The sequence below is a fragment of the Platichthys flesus genome, chromosome 18, assembly GCF_949316205.1.
Source record: "Platichthys flesus chromosome 18, fPlaFle2.1, whole genome shotgun sequence".
Lineage (NCBI taxonomy): Eukaryota > Metazoa > Chordata > Actinopteri > Pleuronectiformes > Pleuronectidae > Platichthys > Platichthys flesus.
The window spans coordinates 20,665,206-20,690,160 of NC_084962.1; the positions used below are offsets into that span (position 1 = coordinate 20,665,206).

The 24,955-nt window shown below is 45.4% G+C and overlaps 2 protein-coding genes across 6 annotated transcripts in view; both read right to left on the reverse strand.

The window, feature by feature from the left end:
• Positions 1-18,294, reverse strand: part of col12a1b (collagen, type XII, alpha 1b) — a 77,906-nt gene extending 59,612 nt beyond the window's left edge. For 2 of the 5 annotated variants that reach the window (XM_062410942.1, XM_062410941.1), the window contains exons 1-12: positions 18,110-18,293; positions 17,440-17,550; positions 14,228-14,344; positions 12,970-13,113; positions 11,560-11,613; positions 10,644-10,907; positions 10,119-10,283; positions 8,595-8,768; positions 8,210-8,500; positions 6,778-7,380; positions 4,748-5,026; positions 4,383-4,658 (exon numbers count right to left, since the gene is read on the reverse strand). In XM_062410942.1, the coding sequence (XP_062266926.1) occupies positions 4,383-4,658; positions 4,748-5,026; positions 6,778-7,380; positions 8,210-8,500; positions 8,595-8,768; positions 10,119-10,283; positions 10,644-10,907; positions 11,560-11,613; positions 12,970-13,113; positions 14,228-14,344; positions 17,440-17,515 (2,443 nt within the window). In that variant the 5' untranslated portion in view covers positions 17,516-17,550; positions 18,110-18,293. Of the gene's footprint in view, positions 1-4,382; positions 4,659-4,747; positions 5,027-6,777; positions 7,381-8,209; positions 8,501-8,594; positions 8,769-10,118; positions 10,284-10,643; positions 10,908-11,559; positions 11,614-12,969; positions 13,114-14,227; positions 14,345-17,439; positions 17,551-18,109 lie in introns of all 5 variants that reach the window. The other 3 variants (XM_062410945.1, XM_062410944.1, XM_062410943.1) reach the window with 2 other exon arrangements.
• Positions 18,295-20,328: 2,034 nt separating this feature from the next.
• Positions 20,329-22,637, reverse strand: LOC133973266 (cytochrome c oxidase subunit 7A2, mitochondrial). Its single transcript, XM_062411018.1, has 4 exons — positions 22,492-22,637; positions 22,133-22,222; positions 21,275-21,359; positions 20,329-20,610 (listed from the first exon to the last, which is right to left on the reverse strand). The coding sequence occupies exons 1-4, from the start codon at positions 22,507-22,509 to the stop codon at positions 20,555-20,557; spliced, it is 249 nt and encodes an 82-aa protein (XP_062267002.1). The 5' UTR covers positions 22,510-22,637; the 3' UTR covers positions 20,329-20,554.
• Positions 22,638-24,955: the final 2,318 nt, after the last annotated feature.

Here is a 24,955-nt window from a genome sequence, read left to right on the forward strand (position 1 = left end):
ATCAGAGCTGTTCCCTGACCCACATCAGAGCTGATCCCTGACCCACAACAGAGCTGATCCCTGACCCACATCAGAGCTGATCCCTGACCCACATCAGAGCTGATCCCTGACCCACATCAGAACTGTTCCCTGACCCACATCAGAGCTGTTCCCTGACCCACATCAGAGCTGTTCCCTGACCCACATCAGAGCTGATCCCTGACCCACATCAGAGCCGATCCCTGACCCACATCAGAGCTGTTCCCTGACCCGCATCAGAGCTGATCCCTAACCCACATCAGAGTAGTTCCCTGACCCACATCAGAGCTGTTCCCTGACCCACACCAGAGCTGTTCCCTGACCCACATCAGAGCTGATCCCTGACCCATATCAGAGCTGATCCCTGACCCACATCAGAGCTGTTCCCTGACCCACATCAGAGCTGATCCCTGACCCACATCAGAACTGTTCCCTGACCCACATCAGAGCTGTTCCCTGACCCACATCAGAGCTGATCCCTGACCCACATCAGAACTGTTCCCTGACCCACATCAGAGCTGTTCCCTGACCCACATCAGAGCTGTTCCCTGACCCACATCACAGAAGTCCTCCTTGGCCGAGGTTTATAAGTAGTTTATAAAGTTAATTCAACTACTAATCTAGGACACATTAAGTCCATAAAATCTAAATTATGAGGTATAGATATGTAAACTAAGCTTGATTCAAACACATATTTACACTGCTCTGAAGACAAGAGAATTAAAAAGATTTAGAGGGATTGTCTTAGTCTTGTCAACATATGGTTCCACTGAAGCATTACATGGAAAAAGCCAATTTCCTAGTTTCATCCAGATCCTAAACTCAAGCGTGATGTTCCGTCAGCCGGGAGCACAGAGCGACGTCTGCTCGTAGCAGGACTCTGAGAACTCTGTTTACTGGCTGAGCTAGAAGGGGAAGCCTCGTCCTCATATGTTCAGACCAAGAGTCCAAACTCCAGCCTCCACCTCTGTCCTGAGGAGCGTGTGGACACACTGCAGAAGGCTGAAGACAGATGAGGACAGGTTGGACGTCTGGGACTGATTTACACAAGAAGCATTCGATTTCCAGAGCGTCACGATTAAAGAACTTGAGGAACACGCCCTTGTTTTAGGACTCACGACCATCTACGGTCTAAACTTAGGTTTAATGGAAACAATTTCAAACAGGAAGCGAAATTTATTATTAAAACCTCAAATGCACCCGATCAATCTCGTTTTTTCTTCTTACACTCGTTAGCAGAGTTTTGTTTCTGCGCTCTGTGGTAGTCACTCAGAATTAATTATCGGTCATCAATCTGAAAATGAAATGTTGTCTCCACTGTGTTGTAAGCTTTTCCGTCCCACGGCAGCGTCACGCTCCGCTGGGCCTAGGACCAGGAGGTCCTGGTTCATGTCCACTTGTTGGGGTTCCTCCAAACGAGTGTTCAAAGTGAGGGCTTGAGAAAAGCCACAAGCAGCTGCAGCTTCTTTAAACATCAACTGTGGACAAGTTTACAGCCAAACAACTGAGACAGGAACCACACTCGAGCGTGGCCATGGATCTATCGGCCCATTGTTTGAAAAATGTCAGACAGAATGAAAATAAAGCTGCATTTATACAGTAGTTTGGGAAATAAGCGGATATTTCACAGAAAACACTTTAACCTGCTGATTCTGGCCTGAACAAGTTTTTTCCATTTCAGCTCCCATGCATTTGGTCGTAAACAGAAATCGGCCCGTGCACACAGGAGGCCCTGGAGAAGCTTAACGTGACTGTGCACAGTAAAATAAGTTTTTACATTTAGAAGAGTGAGATCATTGGATCTAACGTGGGAACGGCGGCAGTGCAGCGGAGTTCTCTGCTGCAGATCCGAACAGGTTTAACTGAAACAAAGGGAAAGAGGATCCTGCTGCCAGCTGCCTCTGCTATGGGCCAGCACCAGGGACGTCTGGAGGCCTCGCACCTCAAGCCTCCTCACACTGAACCAGACCGTGAACCCAACACTGCTCCTGCTGAGCCAGTGAGGGCCCCTGAAGCGTCAGAAAGAAAGTGTGTTCCCGCTACCAGGGAGGCGGCTGCAGGCCGAAACACAGAGGCCGCAGACAACACCATTAAATTCCAGGCAAGCCCTCAAAAGGTGGAAAAAAACGAGGAAACAAAGAAAAGACTGAACGAGGGAGACGTGAAGAGGAAAATGGAACGAGAGACACAGCGAGAAGCTAATATGAAGAGACATAGCAAAACTGAGACTGGGAGGAATGGGAGACGACAGCGGAAAGACGAGAAGGAGATGCGGCGTGAAACAAAGACACATGGAGACGTAAACAGAGAGGAGGACAGAGACAGGAGTGAGTCAGTCTCTCCTGCTCCTCCTCACCTTCCAGCCCTGCTCTCAGCTCGCAGACATTCCTGTCCGGTCTTGCTGTTTCTCATCTTCGCCTCTCAGCCTGCGAGCGGCTGCTGGCGTGTCCACACGTCTTCACACTGCACATCCGTTCTCTCAGGTTCAGGTCCTCCAGGAGGAGTTCAGGACCATTAAAGACTATCCCTGGGTTTCCTTATGTTTATGTACAGAAACAGAGAGAAGGTCCCCACTTCTAATCAGAGCAGACACTTGGTTAAGAGCCATGTGTCTTAAAGGAGACAAATCCAGGGTCAGCTGGACGAGCAGGTCAGACACCTTGTCCTTATCACAACACACAGAGGATGTGTGACCTTGAGTCTGGGAGAGGAGAACTAGTACTTGTGGCCTTGAGGTGTCCTTTACTTGTCTCGTGGCCTATTAACCCTCCACTCAGTCCCTGACATGAGAGAAACTGGAGGAGGAACTCGTCCTTGAGCCGAGACACTAAGCTCCCAGTTTGCTCCAGTAGAGCGACGCTGCAGGAAACAGAGCAGCTTCCAGGATGCGGAGAAGTGTGAGAGAGCGTGAAAGTGAAGTGGGGCAAGTTCACACAATTCCCTCTTTTAAAAATAATTGGTCAAATAAAGCAATGACTCATCGTGTTAGCGCCTCCTGCTGATTATTAATGTGAGAAGTGTCGAGGCTGTTTTTCTTTCCTCCAGGAGGAAGGTTCTGCTGACGGCCGCCTGGATCCAACACCGACTGATGAATCTGTCACGGCTGTTAATCGAATGCACATTTTCTTTTCCTACGAGTGGTCAGCAATAACTGGAATAAAGAGTAAAGTGATTCTTGTGTAACCTCACATTATGTGCTTCTATCCTAACTCTGTGGAAAAGACAGCAACAGGGTAATTCATGAAAAAACCTCAAGGCGCTGCATAGATTCATATTTGAGCGATAAAGTCATGGCACAGTAAACATTGTAATGGGAAAAATGTTGTAAGCCACACAAGGGGGAGAGAATCCAAATGTGTGTTTTATGACAGACACACAAGGCTGGGACTCATTCTGCTCTTTTTAATAAACCGTCAACTATACAAGAAATGAGATTTAAACAGCTGCTCGGTCTGAGGGGGCTGGAGGCACCAGGGTCCGGCACAGGAACACATAGTGTTGCCATGGCGGAGAGGAATACATGTCTTCACTTCCAGCTGCATCCTCCGAATTCGGTGTCTTCAGATGATACGTAATCTGCCGCTGAAGTGCGAGGGCTGGAAACGTCTCTATGAGATAACTCCCCTTCAAGAGTTTACGGTTATCATAACGTCATGGAGGGAGATGAAGAACTCTCCTCTGCTTTCCTTCTTCATCGTTAATCACCTTTGAGTTTCATCTCCACTTCCCGACGCTCTGAGCTCTGAGCTGATCTAGTTTTCCATTCCTCCCCCTGTGAGGCGGATCGGACGAGGGGCTCCACGGGGGCCGGTCACACTAACACTGCAGGGTGAGGGGTTTGTTTCCACTGGGCTCCAACATGTGTGGATTCCCAGCACCGCAGGCAGAGTCTGGGAATCCCAGCAAATGTCAAACGACAGATGACGGCTTTGAACAAAGAGGACGTCAAAATAAAGTCTGAACTCATTTCCACTGTGGGTTCTTAAAACGACGCAAACACAACTGGGACCAAGAATGTTTGAATCAACACAACATCATCGTGATTTAAAAGTGTAACTGGACCAAACGTCTGCACCATCGTGATGTCGTCCTGTGATGTGCCCCTCTAGCTGCTCGTCTGTCACGTCCCCTCCAGCAGAAGTGGAGGCAGACCTCTAACAATCACAATAACACTAATTGATCAATCTGAATATTAACGTGGCTCCGTTAGCTTGCTACTCGTTTCCTGGACTTCAGAAATCAACTTCTCCGACTCGAAACAACATTTCTCCTCCTGTTGGAGCTTCGAACATTTAGCTTTTATTTATTAGAGCATCTGTATCTCATCTTTCAACAATTTAACTTGAACCCGAAGCCACACTCACCTTCTTTGGTGGTGCCGTCGGTTTGCAGTGGCACTCCGGGGCCGGACTGGTACTCGGGAGTGACGGTGACGCGGTACGTGGTTCGGGGCCGAAGCTGCCGGAGGACGCTCGTGGTCTCGGGGCCGTCGGTTGTCGTCTCAAGCCTGGAGCTCTCGTCCCCGACGGGTTGGTAGGTCAGACGGTAACGAGTGACGGCTCCAGGAGCTGGAAGCCAGGACGCTCTGAAGCTGTCGGTCGTCTCCTCAGAAACCCGCAGGTTGCGCACGGGGCCTTTTTCTGCAACGGGTGAAAGAGTCAAGTTGGTTCTGCTGCCATTTAAGAGCTTAAACAGAAAAAAGATAAATGTGGTGGGTGTAGATAAGTACCTTCTAAAGTGGTTTCATAGCCTGTGGCAGGTAGGCTCTCCCCTTTGGCGTAGTGAGCGTTAACGTTGACCTCGTAGCGGGTGAGCGGGTTGAGGTGGGGGAGGAGGGTGGTGAGTGTGTTCCAGGGCACAGACATGGAGACATAATGTCCATCGGTATCATCTGCCGGCTTGAACTGAACCAAGAAGGACTCAACGTCGTTGGAGTCAATCTCCCACGAGGCCCTGAAGATCCTGGGGCCGACCTCCGAGAAGGACAGGTCCCTCGGCTGAACCAGTTCTGGAGAAGGTGAAGAGTCACTCTCAATCAAACACAATGTGAAAACATGTACATTAGTAAATTCTTCTTTACGATCATCTTGTATCTAATCACGTGCAAACACAGATGGTAACAGTTGACCACAGTCGGCCTTTTTTTATTTAGTTGAGTCTCTTTGACTCTGAAAAACCTCAGTTTAATTTGTGGAGATGCTTTAATAAAGTCTGTGACTTCTTTCTGTTCTCTTGATGTTCAAGCATCAAAGACGTGACTCTCAGCACCAGGGATGTTTCACGAGCTCCAGCAGGAACCAGCAGAACAGAGCTCACTGCAGAGCGAGGACCTCAGCAGATTGAGGTTGAACAGAAGAGTCTCTTTGTCTTTGGTCCAGAAGCGAATCCACACATCTAATTCAAACCCAGTCAGAAGCCTCTGGTGCCTCCGTGTCCTTTAGGCCCAGGATCCACCTGATCCGTAGATTCGCTGAAGTCTGCAGCTCATCTTTCAGTCAAGTTTAGTTTTTATATAACTAACTTTTCTAAAGAGTTACTGGTTGACCACTGAGAGTTACTGGTTGACCACTGAAGATAAATGGTAGGTCCATGCAGATCAGAAGATGAGGTCGCTCTCTGAACTCTAATATAATGCTCAGTAAATGTGAATTTGACTCAAACTTATAAAAGTTGGACAGTAACAGTGTCACCCCCCCCCCCCCCGCCCCCCCCGGCAGCTGGGCCCCTAACACAGCGTGTGATGAGCGGCCCTGGCTCCACCACTTAAATCCCATCAGGAGGGCAGCTGCTGAGAAACGCCCTCTGTGACAGCAGCTCTCCAGGCTCCTGTACACTTCTCTGTGTTGACATAAAGTCATTATTATATAAGAATTATATAATCACCAATCAAAGCTGCTGTGAGTCACATTCCACGCTGGCAGAGCTGGAAGCTCCATTTGGAGAAGTGAGAGACAGAGATTCAACTCAAGCTTTTGTGAGTAACTTTTCTTGCTTGTTGAAACTTGACTAGCAGATGTTTAATGATTTAGACACAAAGAATGCTTTTCAATGTGGAGATTGTTCCACGGAGACGTGACGGGCGACACCCCCGACAGCCCCTGCTCGTCCCGGTAACAACTGAGTCATCTGCTGCTCGGACCAGGTTCAGACAGATGCAAAGAAAACTCTGCACCCACCATCTGACCCAGCTCTGAAGTTTCCACCTGCAGGAACTCTCCCTGGCCTTGAATGATCAGAGGTGGACGTGTGTTGAGCACATTGAGGCGGAGGAGGGCTCGGCTGAGAAGACAGCTTGTGGGACATGTTTGATCTCGTCTGCATCGTGCTCCTCACTGAAGGCTGGTGGAGGTACATCTGAGCGCGGCTGTAGTTAATTGATTAAACGCTGTTTGGATCACAACAACTGTTCCTCATCATAACACTCGACAGGTAGTTTTACAACATGTGCTCACGTTAAAAGACGGATGTTTTCCGTTTAATCTGCTGAACCCGTGGAGGCTCTTGATTATCAGAAGAGAGTTTGAGCCCATCACGTTTGAGGACATCATGTTGAGCAGACTGGATAATGAACGAATAAAGAATTAACAAGATAATTCAACATAAGCCCAAGTGAAGCCTACACTTCACATGAAATGAAAAGTGTTTCCCACAACACACCTCACTTAAGAATGACTAGAAGTTTGGCAATAAATGAACAGAACTTTGTTCAGAGAACAGTTCGCTGTCGTCAGCATAGAGGATCAAAGCCGTCCTACTTACGTCTCTGTAAGATCGTGCGAAGTTCCTGCTCGATCCTCAGGCAGATGGACTGCGTCAGCTCTTTGGAGATTCTGGTGAAGGCATCAAAGTCCTCCACGGTGTACACATGGGTGTCAGCAGGCTTATTGGCGATGGCCTCCAGCTCACTTCGTACAGCGTCCTTAACGCCCACTGCGAAGATCTCCACGTCGGAGTTCCTCAGGTTCGTGGCCGGGTCCCGGAAGGCGTCGGACGACTTCCCGTCGGTGATGAGGATGGTAACACGAGGAACGTTGGAACGCGCCCCCCGGTTGGTCAGGAAGATCTTCTCCCTCACGTAGGTCATGGCCCTGCCGGTGTTGGTGGAGCCGCCCCTGTAAGGGAAGGTCCTCACGGCCTTGACCACGGCAGCCAGGTCGTGGTGAGTGTTCAGGTAGAACTCGGTGTGAGGGTCCCTGCTGTACTGGACCAAGCTGATCTGAACCTTTCCGGCCCCGATGTCGAAGCTGTTCACCAGCACCTCGAGGAAAGCTCTCACTTTGGCAAAGTTGGCCAGACCGATGCTGTAGGAGCCGTCGACCAGGAGGACGACGTCGGCCTGAACGTCCATCCCCAGAGAACATTCTGGAGAGGAAATGAAACAGATCTCATTGACTAACAGCTTCTTTATGCTTCAGTGAAAACACTTTGATCAGTCCTTCTTCTCATCCTGTGCGGGACTTGTTTATTGGTGAATTCAAGACTTAGTGGGAAAGATCTCCGTGTTTACAACGAGTCTTTTCACACATGCAGCACACAGGCGGACATCGTCCACGTGAGACGCTTTCACACCCACTGGAAATACTCAGCTTAGACAAGACGAGCGCTGGCGCCCGGGTAAAACACCAGGGACAAATTAGAGAGACATCATCCACACGCCCACTTGCTGTGAAGTCTCTGGACAACAATCAGCTCTTTTCACACATGGATGCAACTGGACATTACACAGCTGTTATACTGGGAAACTGGCAGGAGATTGAATTCAGGTTTACAGCTCCTCTGGGTTAAAGTCTAGAAAGCTTCGGGTTTTCAGGACTTGGAAAAGCAGCGTTTGTGGTTGTTTTGTCTGTTTGTGGTGGTTTGGTCTGTTTGTGGTTGTTTTGTCTGTTTGTGTTGGTTTGGTCTGTTTGTGGTTGTTTTGTCTGTTTGTGTTGGTTTGGTCTGTTTGTGGTTGTTGTGTCTGTTTGTGGTTGTTTTGTCTGTTTGTGGTGGTTTTGTGTGTTTGTGATGGTGTTGTGTCTCTTTGTTGTCTGTCTGCCTCCCTCTGAAATCATTGAACTAAGCTGGATGGCTTTGAAATAAAGGATAGTTCACGGGCTCCCTGACGTTTTGTGCCTCTGCCCAGTTGACCACTTGTTAATCCATCTATTTATTCCTGAGTCTTCATGTTGGAAAAATTGTGAAAAGCACTCACCCACTGACAGTTTAATGGGCTCTGTCTTCTGCATGACCACGACGGGTTCGCTGGGCGCCAGGCCCCTCAGAGCGAACAGGCTGATCTGGTACTCTGTGTCTGGAGAAAGGTCTCTGACCACCACCGTGGCCTGGGACGGGCCCACGTACAGCTCCTGCCGCTTTCTGCCGGTCATCATGGGGATCATCTGCACCTTATATCCGGAGACCTCCCCGATGGAGGCGTCCCAGGTCACACGCACGGACTTCGAGGCCACCTCCAGGACTTGGAGGTTAGAGGCCGGCTCAACAGCTGAAATACAACATCAGAATTATAGGATGTCTGTTTTTCTTGAAGCCCTTTAAACCCAGACATGCTGTTAGAGTATGTTCTCAGCACATCTCACCTTCCTCTCCGCTGACCAGTGAGCTGAGTTGATCCTCGACCCCGGCGCAGATCTGCATGATGAGCTCTCTCTGCACGTTCTTGATCATGTCGAAGGTGGCGACATTGTAGATGTGACTTCTGTGAGGCGTGGAGGCCATCAGCTTCATCTCAGCTTCATCGGCCTGACCGACACCTACAGGCCGAGAGAAATACAACATCAGGGTTTAGGATAGTTTATGAAAATGGGGGAAATGTTCTTTATAACCGTTGTGATTCTCATGTTTTCTCATTTTGAGCTCAGAGGCATCAAGGCTGACTCCATGGCCGTGCTCGTACAGTCACTGAGGATTCCTCTGTAATCAGTGTATTTGCTCCAGGTCTATAAATACTGGAAGAAGTAATTGGTCCATAAAAGACGTGAAGGGCAACATTGGTTTTCCACATTAGTGGATTACAAGTTGTGGAGCTGGAATTATCAACAGAATCAGCTCGACTCAGGATGGAAAGTGTGACAACAGGAGAAGTTAATGTCAAACTGGAGAAACTGTTTCAGGACAAAATGAGGATTACTCAAAGTTCAGCTGTGAACTCTCTAACTTGGTTCTTTACTCGGGTGGTTCCATTTATTAAGCTTCTTTTCTGCTCCTACATGGTGAGAGGCAAATACAGGAATATGGTCTCGACAACATTTAGCTGACAGATAAAAGGTTTGAGACACAAGATCATAACATTCAAATTGTTCTCTCTTGTTTTATTCCTGTGATTCTTTATTTCCATGTCCCTTCCTTCCTCCGCGGTTTGGTCCCTTTCTTTTTTCTTTCTTTGGATTTTCCATTGTTTTTAATTTAACTCAATTCAAGCACTAAATCCCAACAACATTATCTCAAGGCTGTATAAGAACATTTTGAATGTAAGACTTTTACTTATAATTGAGAATTCTTCCATATTGATGTGGATACTTTTACCGAAAACCCCTTCAATACTTGTCAGTTTTCATTCAGAGTAGATCTGAGGTGTTACTGCAGTAACTCCCCCCCCCCCACACACTGTGGATTGAGCCCAGCTCCCGGGTGCTTTGTGTATACGCTCCATTAAAACGCTTTTAAAGCCTGGATCACCTCCAGGAAACGATGGGATTTGTTTTTGTTTGCTTTAGTGGAAGTGGAAATGAACAGTTCTTCTTACGCATGTTAACAGCTTCTCCTACAGAACCTGGGAACATATTTAATGTCTCCAAAAGCAATTTTCAATCAGTGACCCACTTTCAGCAGAGATGAGCTGTTGTTACTTCAACACCATAGCAACCGCCCACTCCTGCTTCTCCATCCTCGCTCGGTGGAAAGTCTGACACTGAACCTTGAGCATAAACACTCAGAGAACCTGCTATCACTCGCTGCTAGTAGCGTTAATGATGGAGGAATTTAACCTTGTTCCATTATTATGTCATCGCAGGTTGCGTGTGTTACTAACAACAGTTAAAAGCATTAAATAAAGATGGAAAATGTAAGATGTGGAATGCAATAAAGTGGTTCTGGCTCCATACCGAGGACAAAGATCTCCACCCCACCGCTCCTGAGCTGCTTGGCGTAACCCTCCACTGCGTCCTCAGATTTGCCATCTGTGATGATGACCAGCACTTTGGGGAGATTCAGCCTGGCGCCGGCGGCCTGCGAGATGGTGTTTTCCATGAGGTAGCTGAGGGCATCGCCTGGAGCCACGACAAAGAGAGGGTTTCATACACAGGAATTAGGTTTCAAACAGTGCAGGGCCAAAAGGTGTGTCTTCAGTATAATCACCACAGGGTGAGAAGGATAATGTGTCATGATGTTTGCTACCAGTAAAAATGATTTGTGTATTACTCTTGATTTGATTTGAAGTGTTCATTGGGCGAGTTTGAACAGGTTACGTGGTTAAATAATTGAGAAGAAGTCTCACGTTTTTTAATTCTTGTAGAAAGTAGGAATAAAAATAATGATTATTATTTAAGCTCATTTAAACTGGCAGAAAATGTATTTAATTGTTAAGCATTCAGTAAAAGTTATGATTTCTTGCTGTGTGATAGAGTTACCTGTCATGGTGTTTCCTCCCTTGTACTGCAGCGAGCCCACGGCCTGCAGCAGCGCCGCCCGGGTCATGTGACTGTTCAGGTTGAACTCGGTCCTGGTGTCGCTGCTGTACTGCACCACACCCACTCGGGACCTGTCCTCTCCGATCTGAAACGCTCCGGCCACCGCCGAGATGAAGCTGCGGATGTATTTGAAGTTCGGTCGGCCCACGCTCCAGGAGCCGTCCACCAAAAACAAGACATCGGCGATGGCACTCACAGAGCATTCTGGGAAAAAAGAACAGACGGGAAAAGTAAAGACACGTCTGTCACTGGTGAACCAGTCTGGACCATCAGATCGATTCTTTGCCATAGAAGGAAACAACTGGTGGAGTTTGCCCAAGATTCATACGTCCACTGTGTTTGTCTCGTAGACTCAGGGTTTCTCTCAAACATATTTGGAAAGCAAAGTTGGGAGTTTTGTTTGTATTTTGTAGAAGAAAAAGTTAGTTTGATTCACTGGATTCTATCTGAGAAGTTATGGAGCTTTTCTTCTGACTTTCCTCCAATGAAAAGAAGGAAAATGCAGCAGGAGCTCGTCATCCCGGCTGAGCGGAGCCAGGGCGGCAGAACTCTTGTAAATCAGCATCTGTAATGGTTTCCACTTCCCTCAGCACTTCAGGACTGGGCTCCCGCCCCCCCCCCCCCCCCCCCCCCAGTGAGCGTGAGCAGCTTCCTTAGCACTGGCATAATTGGCCGGCATGGGACCAAGCCGATGACCGAATACTTCAGGGATCTATATTTTGCCTAATCTTGATTATTGCTCAGGCTCATGGACGCCGCCCAGCAGCGGAGAAGAAACTCAGTAACAAGAAGTGGAAACCAGGCGGGGGGGTGAAAAAGGTTTAAGATAAATGATTGGATGAGATCAATGACTTACTGACTGAATCTGAAGGCTCAGGCTTCCTGGATGGAGCTCTGCCACCGGACTCAACTGAAAGACAATAAAACATGTAATTACAAAACTCAGAGACAATCTGGATAATCCCCCCCCGAATGCTCATTTAATGTCATATTAACTGCCCTGTTTTACTTCGACAGATATTAGACTTCTCAACTTGGAACCAAACTGCTCTTTTGTTTGTGTGTTTCCATGCGTGAGATTCACTCTGCAGTGCTTCCAGCTCAGAGACGCGCCGAGCGTGCAGGACGAGTTCCCACATGGAACTAATGTGTTGAAGTCTTCATCGTTTCTCTTGTCAGATCAGCAGGTTTCAGTGAAGACCTCATATATATACACCACACATCAGTGTCTTAACCTGCTGCGACTCGACTGACTTCATTTATCTTTGTTCCGCATTCACAGACAAGATCAGTGGTGTCTGACCTTAGTGGCTCGACGTAGCTTGTAAATAAAAATGAAGACTCTGCGTCCGGAAACCTGTCTTCTATGTAATGAACAGCAGGGGGCGACTCCACTGGAAGTTTTGATAAGTATATGAGAAAGTGACTCTACCTCTCACTTTATAACGTCAGTAAACATGAAGGAGTTCATGTCTCAGTCTCTAGTTTCAAGTCCTCTTCAAATAGCTGATGTTCATTTAGTGTTCATTTTGTTTTAAATGTTAAGGTTAATCTTCAAAATACCAGTTAAGAAAAAGATATCTCCACTAGGAGCATTTCATAACTTTCCTGGCGCCGTCACATGATCGTGATCAGCAGAGGGAGTTTATCCAGATGTCAGAGTTTAAAGACTTCTCATCTGTGTTGGCATAAAATCCCTATTTTTCCTTTTCGGTAAACAAAACCTTCTAAAATAAGTTGTACAATTACTTTAGATTAGATTAGTTTTACTGCATGAGTCTAAAACAATGGTTTTTTGTCAAAACGCGGTTTCAGACCACAGGAAACACTTCACAGCTGGACTGGGTCCTGATTGGCTGCCTGCCGCAGAGTCACTGAAATCTGTCTCGTCAGCTTTCCAACTCCGGCCTTGTTAACAGGCTGGCTCACCGGGGGGGAGGAAGAACTGCTTCTTAATAAGAACCTGTGTTTAAACTGCTTTTCAGCCTAATGTTGATTTGAATAAATAAATATATTTCTCCTCCTGAAGTTCAATATTAAATCTAAATAAAGAAAGTCCAGGTTGGACAAAGTAATAGACCAACATGTGTTTGTTGAGATGTTTGATCTATAGATGTACAGGAGGTGATCAGGTGTTTGGTTTCCACACAGAGTGGATGGGCATCATGGCCACAGACAGTTGACCAGCTGCAGACCGGCTTCACTGGGATTGAACTGGTTGTTTGGACACAAAGTCCGTCCACCGCTCGGGGACATGGGGACTCACGTGTGATCTGGCCGGAGATGGGCAGACTCTCCTCCGATCCGGCGTACGCTGATATCGTTACAACATATTCCACATCTGGACTCAGGTTGGAGATGGAAGTCTTAGTCGCAGAGGCAGGCAGCGTAAATTCTTTTCTTGGTTCTTCTACAAGAATGCACAAATCAGAGGGAAGCCATTAGGACAACAGTGCATTACTTCATTTCTCCATGAGCCAGAACAGGGCATCAGACGAGGCCTCATTCAGACTACTGACCCGAGGACTGGAAGATCCCTGTAAACACACAACGGTTCCATTTAATCTAATGAAAACTTTCCGCATTACTACGAATTACAATAAAACACGTGGTCTTAACCCTTAAGTACCTTCAAACCTTCCATGAAGTCTAATAATCGTTTACCTCATAGTTGTGTTGGTTTACAGGATCATTGGGATCCATTTAAACCCACTTCTTCTAGGATATATTAATAATTCAGAATTATGTTTTGGTTTTAAGGAACAAAAGAGTAATAAATATTAAAGTTGTCAATAGAATCTTAAACTTAAACGAGACTGACCACAGTTGTTTGATCATTTAGCCTCATATTTTGTATATTTTGTTATTTGAGTTATATTTGGGTTTTAGTGAAATGTCAGTTAACGGAATTATGAAACAGCTTTTTAAATCTTGTGCAATCAAAATGTCCCATTATGGACTTATATTTATTTAGCACGCTAATGCTAGCTTCTTCACTTAGCTGATTTGCCCTGTTAAGTTACCTGCTGGCTCCGTTCTGTCAGTGAGCTAGCACGACTATTAAACCACTTAATCCGTTTAGCCACTGAAATGAAAGCTAACATCAGTCCTGCTAGTAGCTAGTTTGGTTAAATAACTGTACCAAGCTGTTACAACTAGTTATTGAATTAAATGAGCATGCTAACGTTAGCTAGCTAGGTTAACTAACTGAACACAGTTACACCAGGTGCTTATTGAATTAAAACATGAAAGCTGAAACGTGAGTTCTGTTTATCAGCTAGTTTTGTTAAACTTTACGAGACGATTACAAACGGTAGTTGTTGAATTAATATATCTTAGCTAACAGATGCATAAAGGACAAAGCTAAAGATTCACACGACTGTTTCCAGCTGCTCAGTCCCTCCTCCATGTTAGTGGACGATCACTTTAATCAGAGCGTGATGTTTTCATCCGATCGGTCGGATGCTAACGGGAGGAGTCTCCAGAGACAGCTGTGAGGTCACGGCTCTGCAGGCCACACCCACCTGCGTCCGAGGTCACTTGGATCCGGTAGCCCTGGATCCTGGACCCGGGTCTGCTCCAGATCATCTGCACCGTGTTCTCGTTTAAAATCTTAAACCTCAAATCTGACGGAGGGTCGACTGCGAACAGAAAACACCCGACAGTTAGCGCTGCAGCGTCACACTGGGCCTGTATCCAAATGGAAGGAGGACTTCAACAGTCAACACTTCAGGCTGAAGTACGACAAGTTCACTGTTGGAGCAACACAACACAACACAGCCTACAGATGTTAGAGAAGCCATTTTGGAGACATGAAAAATGACTTCAGTTTGAGTCTGCACGGCCGCAGTGAACGACTCAAGACAACAAACACACAACGTTAGATCCTGGAACGACACAGACTAACAAACAAGGCGGGAAGAGAAAGCTCCTGAAGCAAAGGCTGCTCAGAACCACTGGGATCTGGTTCTGAGCTGGAGATACTGGGACGGGTTAGGGTTAAAGTCAAAATATAAGATTGCTAAATTTGGATTGGTTTGTATAAAAGACATCAAATCTCAAAATGGAAGATGGAACTGATCCGATTTGTCCAATCAGGTGACGTTTTATCAGTCATGTGATCCAAGACTGTTTGAATTTTTATTTTCAGATTCAAAAGGACCAGTTGTATTAATACTGGAAAGAGTAATTGTTTTTTTCTCTGAATAATTGAAATGACTTTCTGGGAGTTTCAACAATGGGATTAAAACCAGATCTGTTCAGATCGATGGTTTTAAAACTACAAAGTGTGAACTTTCAGAAGTAGCTGCCTACAAACTGTGGTTCGGGCTTTTCTCTGGAGGTTTGAACCAACAATGTGTTTTGTCTGGTGAAGATTCTTATTTAAATTTGGAGAATCACCAGCTTCTTATGAAACGAAAAGGTTTCCCACCCTGTGGACAAAATGAGACATGGACACGTCGGACGTCCATGACCTCAATCCAACTCACCATGTTGAATTGACAAACAAACACAAACCACAGAAATATGAGATAAAACTCCAGTATTGATTATACAATGGATAATGATCCGTGTGATCGCTGTCATGGTCTCCATTGCAAACCTCATAAAAGAATACACATGTCCGTTAGAACACGTGTACGTCTTTTCCTGTTTACGTTGAGCGGTGATGTGCACCAGAGGTTCTGAAACCGATGGAGCTCCAGATCCAACTTTTAAACTTTGGATCATTCCTGAAACTTTTGTCCAAAGTTCACAACCCAGGTGAAACACTACTCCTTTAGATTTCAGGATCTGGGCCAAAGTTTAAAGAACCACTGGTTTTTGTGATGTTAACCAACGAACAGGTCAAAGGTCACACAGATCCCAGTTTGGAACCGTGATCCCTGACGTGGAAGTTCATGCACGTGTACATGAAAAGTTGGTTTTAACAACTTGGAGTAACGAACAAAAAGTGTCCATGTACACAAGGGACCAGGGATTATTTCTTTATAAATATTTTAAAATGATATTCTTCAGGTTGGGGTGGAACAAAAGATTAAAGACTAATAAAAAATAACACCTAGCGTGAACATGAAAGTCTAGACCGCTGTACGCACCGCTTGTTTTTAATGTTTCCGCATATTCTCACGAGAATAACTTAATAAGAACCTAAAATAAATAGTTAATAGGTGAATTGTCTATGGTCATACGAGTTAAAGTAGCTTTAAAGTAATAATAAAGATATAAACATTCCAATTAGCTCAAACTGGCTTGCTATACGTCATGCTATAATCCAGTCAGAGCGCCCTCCTCTGGTCTGGATGTGCTACACTTTTCCCTAAACCACATACATTTTTGAACATGACAAAAGTGAATCATTAAACCTGAGCACACACGTGAAGCGCTTCATGCTGGAGGAACGTTATCGTGTATAAAGACAAAATCAATCAGGGAACAGAAGAAATCACATCACACTCGATTCTACAGGTTAAAGGTTATTTTCTCTAGATCACCACCAACCAGACGTTATTGTGAGTGAAGAATATCACAGTAAAATATTGTCGTGAAGCCCCGACTGTGGGTCAAGGCTTGACTGAGAAGTGGGACAGGACGTCAAAGAGGTAGGAGGCACCAACCTGGTGAATCATATCAAGGCCGCGGCTGCTGCTTCGGTTTCCAAAGCAAAACTACCTCAAAGAAAAACCTGCAGCTCTGAATCCACAGGGACACGGCACGGACGCGATTCTGTGTGAACGTCTCGTCTTCTGCTCTTAAGCTGCTTTTCATTTGTCCCTGTCCACCTCACGTGTCCCAGTTCAGAGTCCAGCTCGTCCTGCGCCGAGCGGTTTCATCTTCAAGGTGTTTGAGGCTCCGGCCCCGACATGTTTAACTACTCCACACGGCTCAGGAAATATACGACCCCGTTACAACGCTGATGTGGCCCCTGGAGAGGCAGGGGGGGGGGTCACAGGAGGTTAGAAACTCTCCTGGAGGCACAATAGGTTTTTACTACACTGACACTTTTTAAAACTTTATTCTGAGAGAAAATCCAGAGGCAGATTTTCTCCCGTCGTGACCTCTGGAAAATAACATGAAACTCATATTTAGTCTTTCCGTTCCATCAGGAGAAAAGACGGGGAGGAAAATAGGCCTGGTGCCATCTGGGCTTTGCTCGTTTTCAGAAACTGGAGGCTCCAGAAAGACAGAGGGGGTTTCAAGCAAGGGCCCCTCCTGGTGTCAGAAGGATGGAACTACATGTCTGAGGCTCAGGGACATTTCCAGTACGTCTGGCTCCACAGGGTCACATGGTACACAGCTGCAGCTAAAGGCTTTTATTACATCTTCTACTAAAGAATCATTTAAGTTAGTTTAACAGAATTATTTGTTTTAAAGCAGCATTTTCTAACAATATATCAGTTTTTTCATCATCTTACTGAAACTTGATTAAACCTCAGATACATCACCACCGTGAGAAAGTTCATATAGAAACATTTTACTGGTTCAGACGAAACGCTGAATTATTTGCAGCTGAGACGAAGAAATCCTGTGAATTCCTGCTGGAAACTGGAATAAATCAAAAGTTAAACTGAAGCTGAACAGACACAAATCAATTCACCAACACACACGTTTGCTATGTGATTTATTTTATTCAGACTAAATGTGCAGCTGCACGTTGCAGACAGAGAGGAGAGGTGAGAGGAGCAGAGGTCAGAGGTGTTGGGTCTGAGTGAGGAAGAGGAGGATGAGGCTTTACCTGTGTCCTGGGCCTGGGAGGAGGAGGCCATCAGCAGCAGCACGGCGGCCACCGCCAGAGACAACCTGCTCTTCATCTTCAGTCCTCTGGCTCAGCAGCGCATGGATGAAGCTGAGAGGAACGAAGCGGAGAGAGCGTGAGACCGGCACCGGGGGGGGGGGGGGGGGCTCACTGAGCTAACGTCGAAGGGAACAGACAACGCAGCTAAGAATACATAACCCCCAATTCAAAAACTGCTGCAAAAACCGAAGTACATTATAGATTTAACAAAGATGAAAGTCAAAAAAATCTAAAACTTAACAACGCACACAACCAAGAACCAGTCGGTCAGCAGAGAGCGAACGGAAACCCCACTGGGAAACAGGCTTCTCTCTGCGGGGAATTCAAAAGGTCTGATCCGGGATCTGGTGTTTCCTCTGAGGAGATTCACGAAGTCTCTCCACAGCTCGAGAGGAACGAGCATCCACCTCTGGCACTGTGCGCAATTACGCAGCGTAAAGCAAGAACTCGTCCACACGTCTCTGGGAGTACTCCGTATAAAATGTGCTTTACTGGGATAACTGGGATAATAATTACAAGCGAAACTATCCCTCTATTGAATTAAACTCACTAAACGCGTCTGGAGCTCAAACAATTCTCTCAAATCTGCAGAAAACCAAGCGTCACTGACCTAGAGGAGACTGGAGGAATCGATGGGTCGGGTTCTGAGAAGCGAGGACGAACAGATGAGATGTGAGCACAGGAGCCCGGCCAGAGGAGAGGTGTCCGGGGGGAAGTCAGGCAGCTCCGCGGGGTTCTGGGGCCCAGACGAGTCGGTGAGTCTGTTTCCAAGTGGGAAGCTCCGTGCACACAATCCGCTTCTTAACAGGGGGGGGCAGCTCCCACTCTGACGACATCCAGCCAGAGAAGAGGATGTGTAACCACGTCTGAGGAGAGCAGGGGGACACACACACACACACACACACAGGGAGGTGCACGCACACACACACAACACTCGGAAACTTTTAGGCTACATACTTTTCTACATTCCTTTCCGGTGATGGAGGAACTTCTCTGCGTGTCGGCCTCAGAGAGCCACCAGCAGGGGGGGGGGGGGGGGGGGGGGGGGGGGGGGACTGAGCGTTTTACCCCTTTTTCATCAACGGGAAAATATGACACAGTCGAGGAAAGCTGACCTCAAGTCAGTGTTTCCCCCAGTTTCCAGGGGCGGACCTGAGGGTTCTGGGGTCCTCTCATGAAAGTAGACGAGACACCAGTGAATTATAATAATTATAATCACGTGTTCACATCAAAGAGCTCATTCAGACAGGAACTAAAAATAACCATAACCCATAATAATCTGGCTATGGATCCCAATAATCCATCTTTTGGTCACGGTGTAAATTTGTCATCACAACCTCAACCTTCATTTAACATCCCACATCCATCAGACATGACGACATCTACCCCCCCCCCCCCCCCCCCCCCCTCCACACAGGCCCAGATTCCTCAAAGTAAACGTGTGGGCGGTTGGAATCTTATATCTGATGGCGTTTACATGTTTCTGGGGCTTTCATCCCCCCAAGTATTTGTTGTATGAAGTTACAAGTGCATAATCATTTCTAGATTCACTGTGATGTCCTCATGATGATCAGATTCCCTCACTCCACTCCTGTTAGTGAGTTCAGACAGTGATCTAAAGCCTTTAACTTCACACAGTGTCGTCATCATAACTTTCCCCAAGTCGATCAAAACGCATCTCACAGCTTTATCGTACATTTGTACGTCATCCAAACGTTTATCCCACAATTTGTGTGATTTGTTCATGTCTGATAAACCACCACACAAACAACAGGTCGACTATTCAGCGACTCACAAAAATCTGCTCTTTGATGAATCACACTTTGGTTTACATTTATCAAAATCCCACAAATTTCCGAGTCGTCCACCAAACATGTTGTTGGTCATAATTCAAAATTTGTTGCCATAACTACATAATTCAACTCTTTAACTCGCATTTTTAGAAAAGCATGAATAGGAACATTCTCAGACCACTTGGCGCCCCCTGGTGCGGATATCAAATACACTTTATGTAACTAACACAAAATCCTCCATTTAATATTTTTCTGTTTTGTTTGGCAGGTTTGGGAACCGTCCAATCAGAGGCCTGTTGTCTTCCCCAGTCCTGGGTCTGTGATGGTTTCATTTCCCAGAGTGAACGAGAAGCTGTGGATCATCTGGATCTGAACTGGGAGAGGAACCGGCCTGAGGGTTTCTCCTCTCACACCCTGAACCAGAACCCACCCAGCCCACCAGTGAGAAGATCAACCGGAGGGATCTGACTAATGACCGGATGTAATTTCATGTATTAACATCCGGACGTGTTTCAGATGCTTGGCCCCTCTGGAGGATTCAGGGCAGACGCTGAGGATTTCTGTGTAAACGTCGCCCTCCAGTGGCTGAGGCTCGAACCTTCACTCAGAAACACAGAAGAGACTTTTCTCTACTAAAGGAAGTGTTTGAATAAATAAAACCTGCTGACGACATGAACCTGAAGCCTCTGTGGAATATTCAGAGCTCATTAACATTAGTTCAGTTTTCACTGGCAGATCCTTTCTACTGGATTTGTGTCTTGAGGAATTCACATCTGTATTTTGAAGTCTTTCTGCACATTAATAAAAATCAGTCCATTACCAAACCCACATCTGATCACAGGGTTCTTCACAAATTATTTCACACATTTACAAGAAGATTAAAGAGAAAAGGATTGATACAGATTAATAATTCTTTACACACAGAAATCATTTCTACGAGAACGGCCACATATAACATGACTATTAACCATTTTTACCACTTGTATTTCACCATATTTAAAAAAATTTTTTTTATAAAAAGACAGACATAATCCGGTTTTGGTCATGAGAATTTTTTTATTGATCCACAAGTCATCAGAGAGAGTACAAGAAATAAATATTGATCCCATGAACACGAAACAATATCCCGCCACATCTGGAAACATGTGGCCCCACACATGAGGAGAGCATCTAAGCTTTTGTTGTTTTTACATTTTTAAATACAATATAGAGCGACAGGCCGGTTGTTCAACCTGAAGCCGACAGCTGAGACAGTGGAGTCACTACTTCTTCTGAGGGACGGCGGCCTTCCACAGCTCGTACAGGACAAGTCCAGTTCCTGAGAGAAAACAAGGTCGTTTAGAAAGACGTTTTAAAATCTCAAGTCAAACACGTGTTTCCCAGCAGATGACCGGGACACTGTACATCACTGTGCTGTAAACACTCGGAGAGACACAGAGCTTTCTGATTGGATGACTCATCATTTTACAGGAAGAGAAAGAGGTTTAAATGTAAAAAAAAAAATAGGATCTGATAATAATGAAGGTTTTCCGAATATATTAGATAAATGTAGAGTTACCAGAGGACTCAACCTTGACACATGGTTTAGATTCATCCGACAGTTTCCTCCTCGTCTTTGTCGAGTCACAGGTTTTCTCTGATGTTCCAGTGACACAGCAGATAGAAGCTTAACTTTGTCACGACCCACTGTCCAACTTTTTGTAGGAGCTTATACAATTGACAGATATGTCGGGTCCCAATGTGAAACAATGTGTTTTAAAACCAACACAATTCTCTGATCATCGTGAAACACAACTCTGCTCTGACTCAGAAATTGCAAAATGAAAACGGTGATTCAGGTAAAAGACACTAAAACTGCCATGTCATCTTTTGTGTTTCTGCTGTTGGATGAAAAGTGATTTTTAATGTTATTCTAGATGCTGAGGTGCTTCTTGCTCACGTGTTGAAATATGTATAATCAGACAGAAAGAAGTTCTTCTCACCCAACACAGTGAGAGTCATCGTGGCTCTGTACAGCAGAGCGTCACTGGTGCCTCCTTTCAGATGAATGGGCAGCCCGTTGTCCTCCTGCAGGAGACACAGGACAGACTTTAGAGGAGCAACAGCCGACATCACAGCTCTGTGAGGATCAAGTTAGTAAACTGGAAGAAGACTGAACCCATCATCAAATTCACTGTTTTATGTTTGACCTGATTTTCTTTTCCTCAACTTGCTCCTTGACCTTGTTGAAGTGAAAAGGTCACGAAGCGTGTTGTCTTCTGCTGTTTTAAGATTCTCAGTTTATTGTGTCTTTAGTCTTGTGTCTTTTAATGGAGCTGGTGGAACTCAACACTGAAAACACAATTAAATATACAAGAAAACCAACACAGAGGTTTCAATAGAACGTAGAAGAGCTTTGTTTGTGTCTGCGTTTTGTGCATTTTCATTTCTGTTCTTCAGTTGCAGAGCGTTGAGCCACAGCAGGTTTTAATGGATTCTACCTGGAGGTGACAGCAGATTACAGAAGTTATGAAGCTGCTGTTTGTACTCAGGTCAACCAGCCTGTCACCACACACACTATCATACAACACAATTTAATATCCTTGATTTTAGTTCGAGCACTTTGTAACCTTGGTTCTGTGACTGGTGTAAAGTTATTATGAACTGTGAGGTCAGTGCTGAACCACCGACTGAGCTGCTTAAACTAAACTCGCATTATTATTATTATTATTATTATTATAATGACAATGAGCCTCAGGTTCTGCTCGTGTATCTGAGCCTAAGGTGGAGAACTCTTCTGATCGGTGTCTCTTCTCTCCGGTCACAGGACCGTGCACCGAGGTGCTTCACGGAGCTCTGACCTGAAAGATCTTCTGCTTCTCGGGGACCGAGTTCTTCATCTCCCGGCGGGTGGAGCTGGAGATGCTCCGCCGGGCCACCTGCCGCAAAGCCTGGGGACAAGCGGTTAGCATGGTTAGCATGTTAGCTCGGTTAGCAGGAGTTTCTAAAAGACAAGACGCGTCTGTGTAGCGGGAGAGGAACTGACGCTAAGCTAATGCTAGCGGTGTCCTGACGCCTCCACTTTGACCTCTAATAACCCGGGAGACGCGACACGTCCCCGCCTCGTGTCCAGCGCCGCTCGTCAGTAAAACACGACAAAGACTCGAAGCTTCAGATTCACAGAAACAGAAGAAACCGTAAAGATTCAAAACAGACTTACAAGTACGTGTCTGAACATCGTCTGTAGCACAAGGACACCGGAACTCTTCACTTCCGCCTTCTGCCGCTCGTCTTCTTCTCCACAGGGGGACTTCCGGGCTGTTCCGGGCTCTGCTGCTCCCTGCAGGCTGAAACACCAACTCCACTCTGACTCAGTCAACAGACAATTCAACTCAACTCAATACAAGGACGTTAAGTGTTCCAATATATCAATAGCAGTCAAGTGGTCTACGTTCCATATATAATACTATGATATGTAATACATGGATAGATAGATAGATAGATAGATAAGACAGATAGATAGATAGATAGATAGATAGATAGATAGATAGATAGATAGATAGATAGATAGATAGATAGATAGATAGATAGATGATATGCTGGTGATGTTATTATTAGACAGTATATAAAAATAGTACAGTATATATAGTATAATTTAACATAATATATATTTATATATGATAGTAATTATACCAATATAATAGCAGTATATAGTAATAATGGCAGCAACAGTATATATAATAATAAGAGTAAATATAGTAAATATAATAATAATAATAATAATAATAACATGTACACATGTATAAATATGTGTATATAGACTTATTTATACAAATAATGTACAAAGAGTATGATATAATATGATATGACAGACAGTCCAGACAGACAGACAGACAGTCTACACAGACAGACCGTCTAGACAGACAGTCCAGACAGACTAGACAGACAGTCCGTCTGGATAGACAGACAGTCAGACCGTCTAGACAATCCACACAGTCTAAACAGACAGACAGACAGATGGTCTAGACAGACAGACAGTCTAGACAGACAGTCCGTCTAGACTGTCTAGACATACAGACAGACCGTCTAGACAGAAGGTCTAGACAGACAGACAGTCAGACTGTCTAGACAGAAAGTCTAGACAGACAGACAGACAGACCGTCTAGACAGAAAGTCTAGACAGACAGACAGTCAGACTGTCTAGACAGGCAGACAGTCAGACCGTCTAGACAGACATACAGTCTAGACATACAGACTATCTATACAGACAGACAGTCCAGACAGACAGTCCAGACATTCAAGACAGACAGTCTAGACAGACAGTCTAGACAGACAGTCCAGACATTCAAGACAGACACACAGGCAGTCCAGACAGTCTAGACAGACAGACAGTCTAGACAGACAGTCCAGACAGACAGTCAGACCGTATAGACAGAAAGTCTAGACAGACAGACAGACAGACCGTCTAGACAGAAAGTCTAGACAGACAGACAGTCAGACCGTCTAGACAGGCAGACAGTCAGACCGTCTAGACAGACAGACAGTCTAGACAGACAGTCTAGACAGACAGACAGTCAGACCGTATAGACAGAAAGTCTAGACAGACAGACAGACAGACCGTCTAGACAGAAAGTCTAGACAGACAGACAGTCAGACCGTCTAGACAGGCAGACAGTCAGACCGTCTAGACAGACATACAGTCTAGACATACAGACTATCTATACAGACAGACAGTCCAGACAGACAGTCCAGACATTCAAGACAGACAGTCTAGACAGACAGTCTAGACAGACAGTCCAGACATTCAAGACAGACACACAGGCAGTCCAGACAGTCTAGACAGACAGACAGTCAGACCGTCTAGACAGACAGACAGTCTAGACAGACAGTCCAGACAGACAGTCAGACCGTATAGGCAGACAGACAGTCTAGACAGACCGTCTGGACAGAAAGACTGTCCAGACAGACTAGACAGACAGTCTAGACAGACAGACAGTCCAGACAGTCAGACAGTCTAGACAGACATTCTAGACCAGGGGTCTCAAACTCAAATTACCTGGGGGCCACTGGAGGCAGTATCTGGGTGAGGCTGGGCCACATCAGGTATTCCACAAAAAAAACTTTGCTAAAAAAAATCCAAACTTCTCAAATGTCCTTATTAACAGTTGTTTAACTTCAATGGGTTCTTCTGAACATGAATAGAATATTGAAGAATATGAACGGTTCTACTGAACATGCTTTTTCTTGCCTACTTCTTGCTGCCAGATAAATAATTAAAATAAAATATAACAATATAATGTAATCAATAGATAATTACGGAGCCCCTGTTGACATCGGTGGATAAATTACTAATTTGTGGCCCTGCAATAACAAGAGAATCTAATAAGTTATATATAAAGCTTTCTTAAAAACAGCATTACAATTTCATAAAATAATAACAAATGCAGACTTCTAAGATGAACCAAAATAATTATGCACATCGTCATGTACAGTCTGTGGCTCGCTGCGTAAATGTCACCACCAGAGGATGAGGGAATCTAAATCATTAAAATTCATCCACACATATCAGGTGTAAATAATAATGTAAAACAGCCCAGACTGTAAAATGTAGATATTAGCTCAATGACATGCGTAAAGAAGCTCCCAAGACCCCCTGAGCGTTAGTGGGGGGGGGGGGGGGGGGT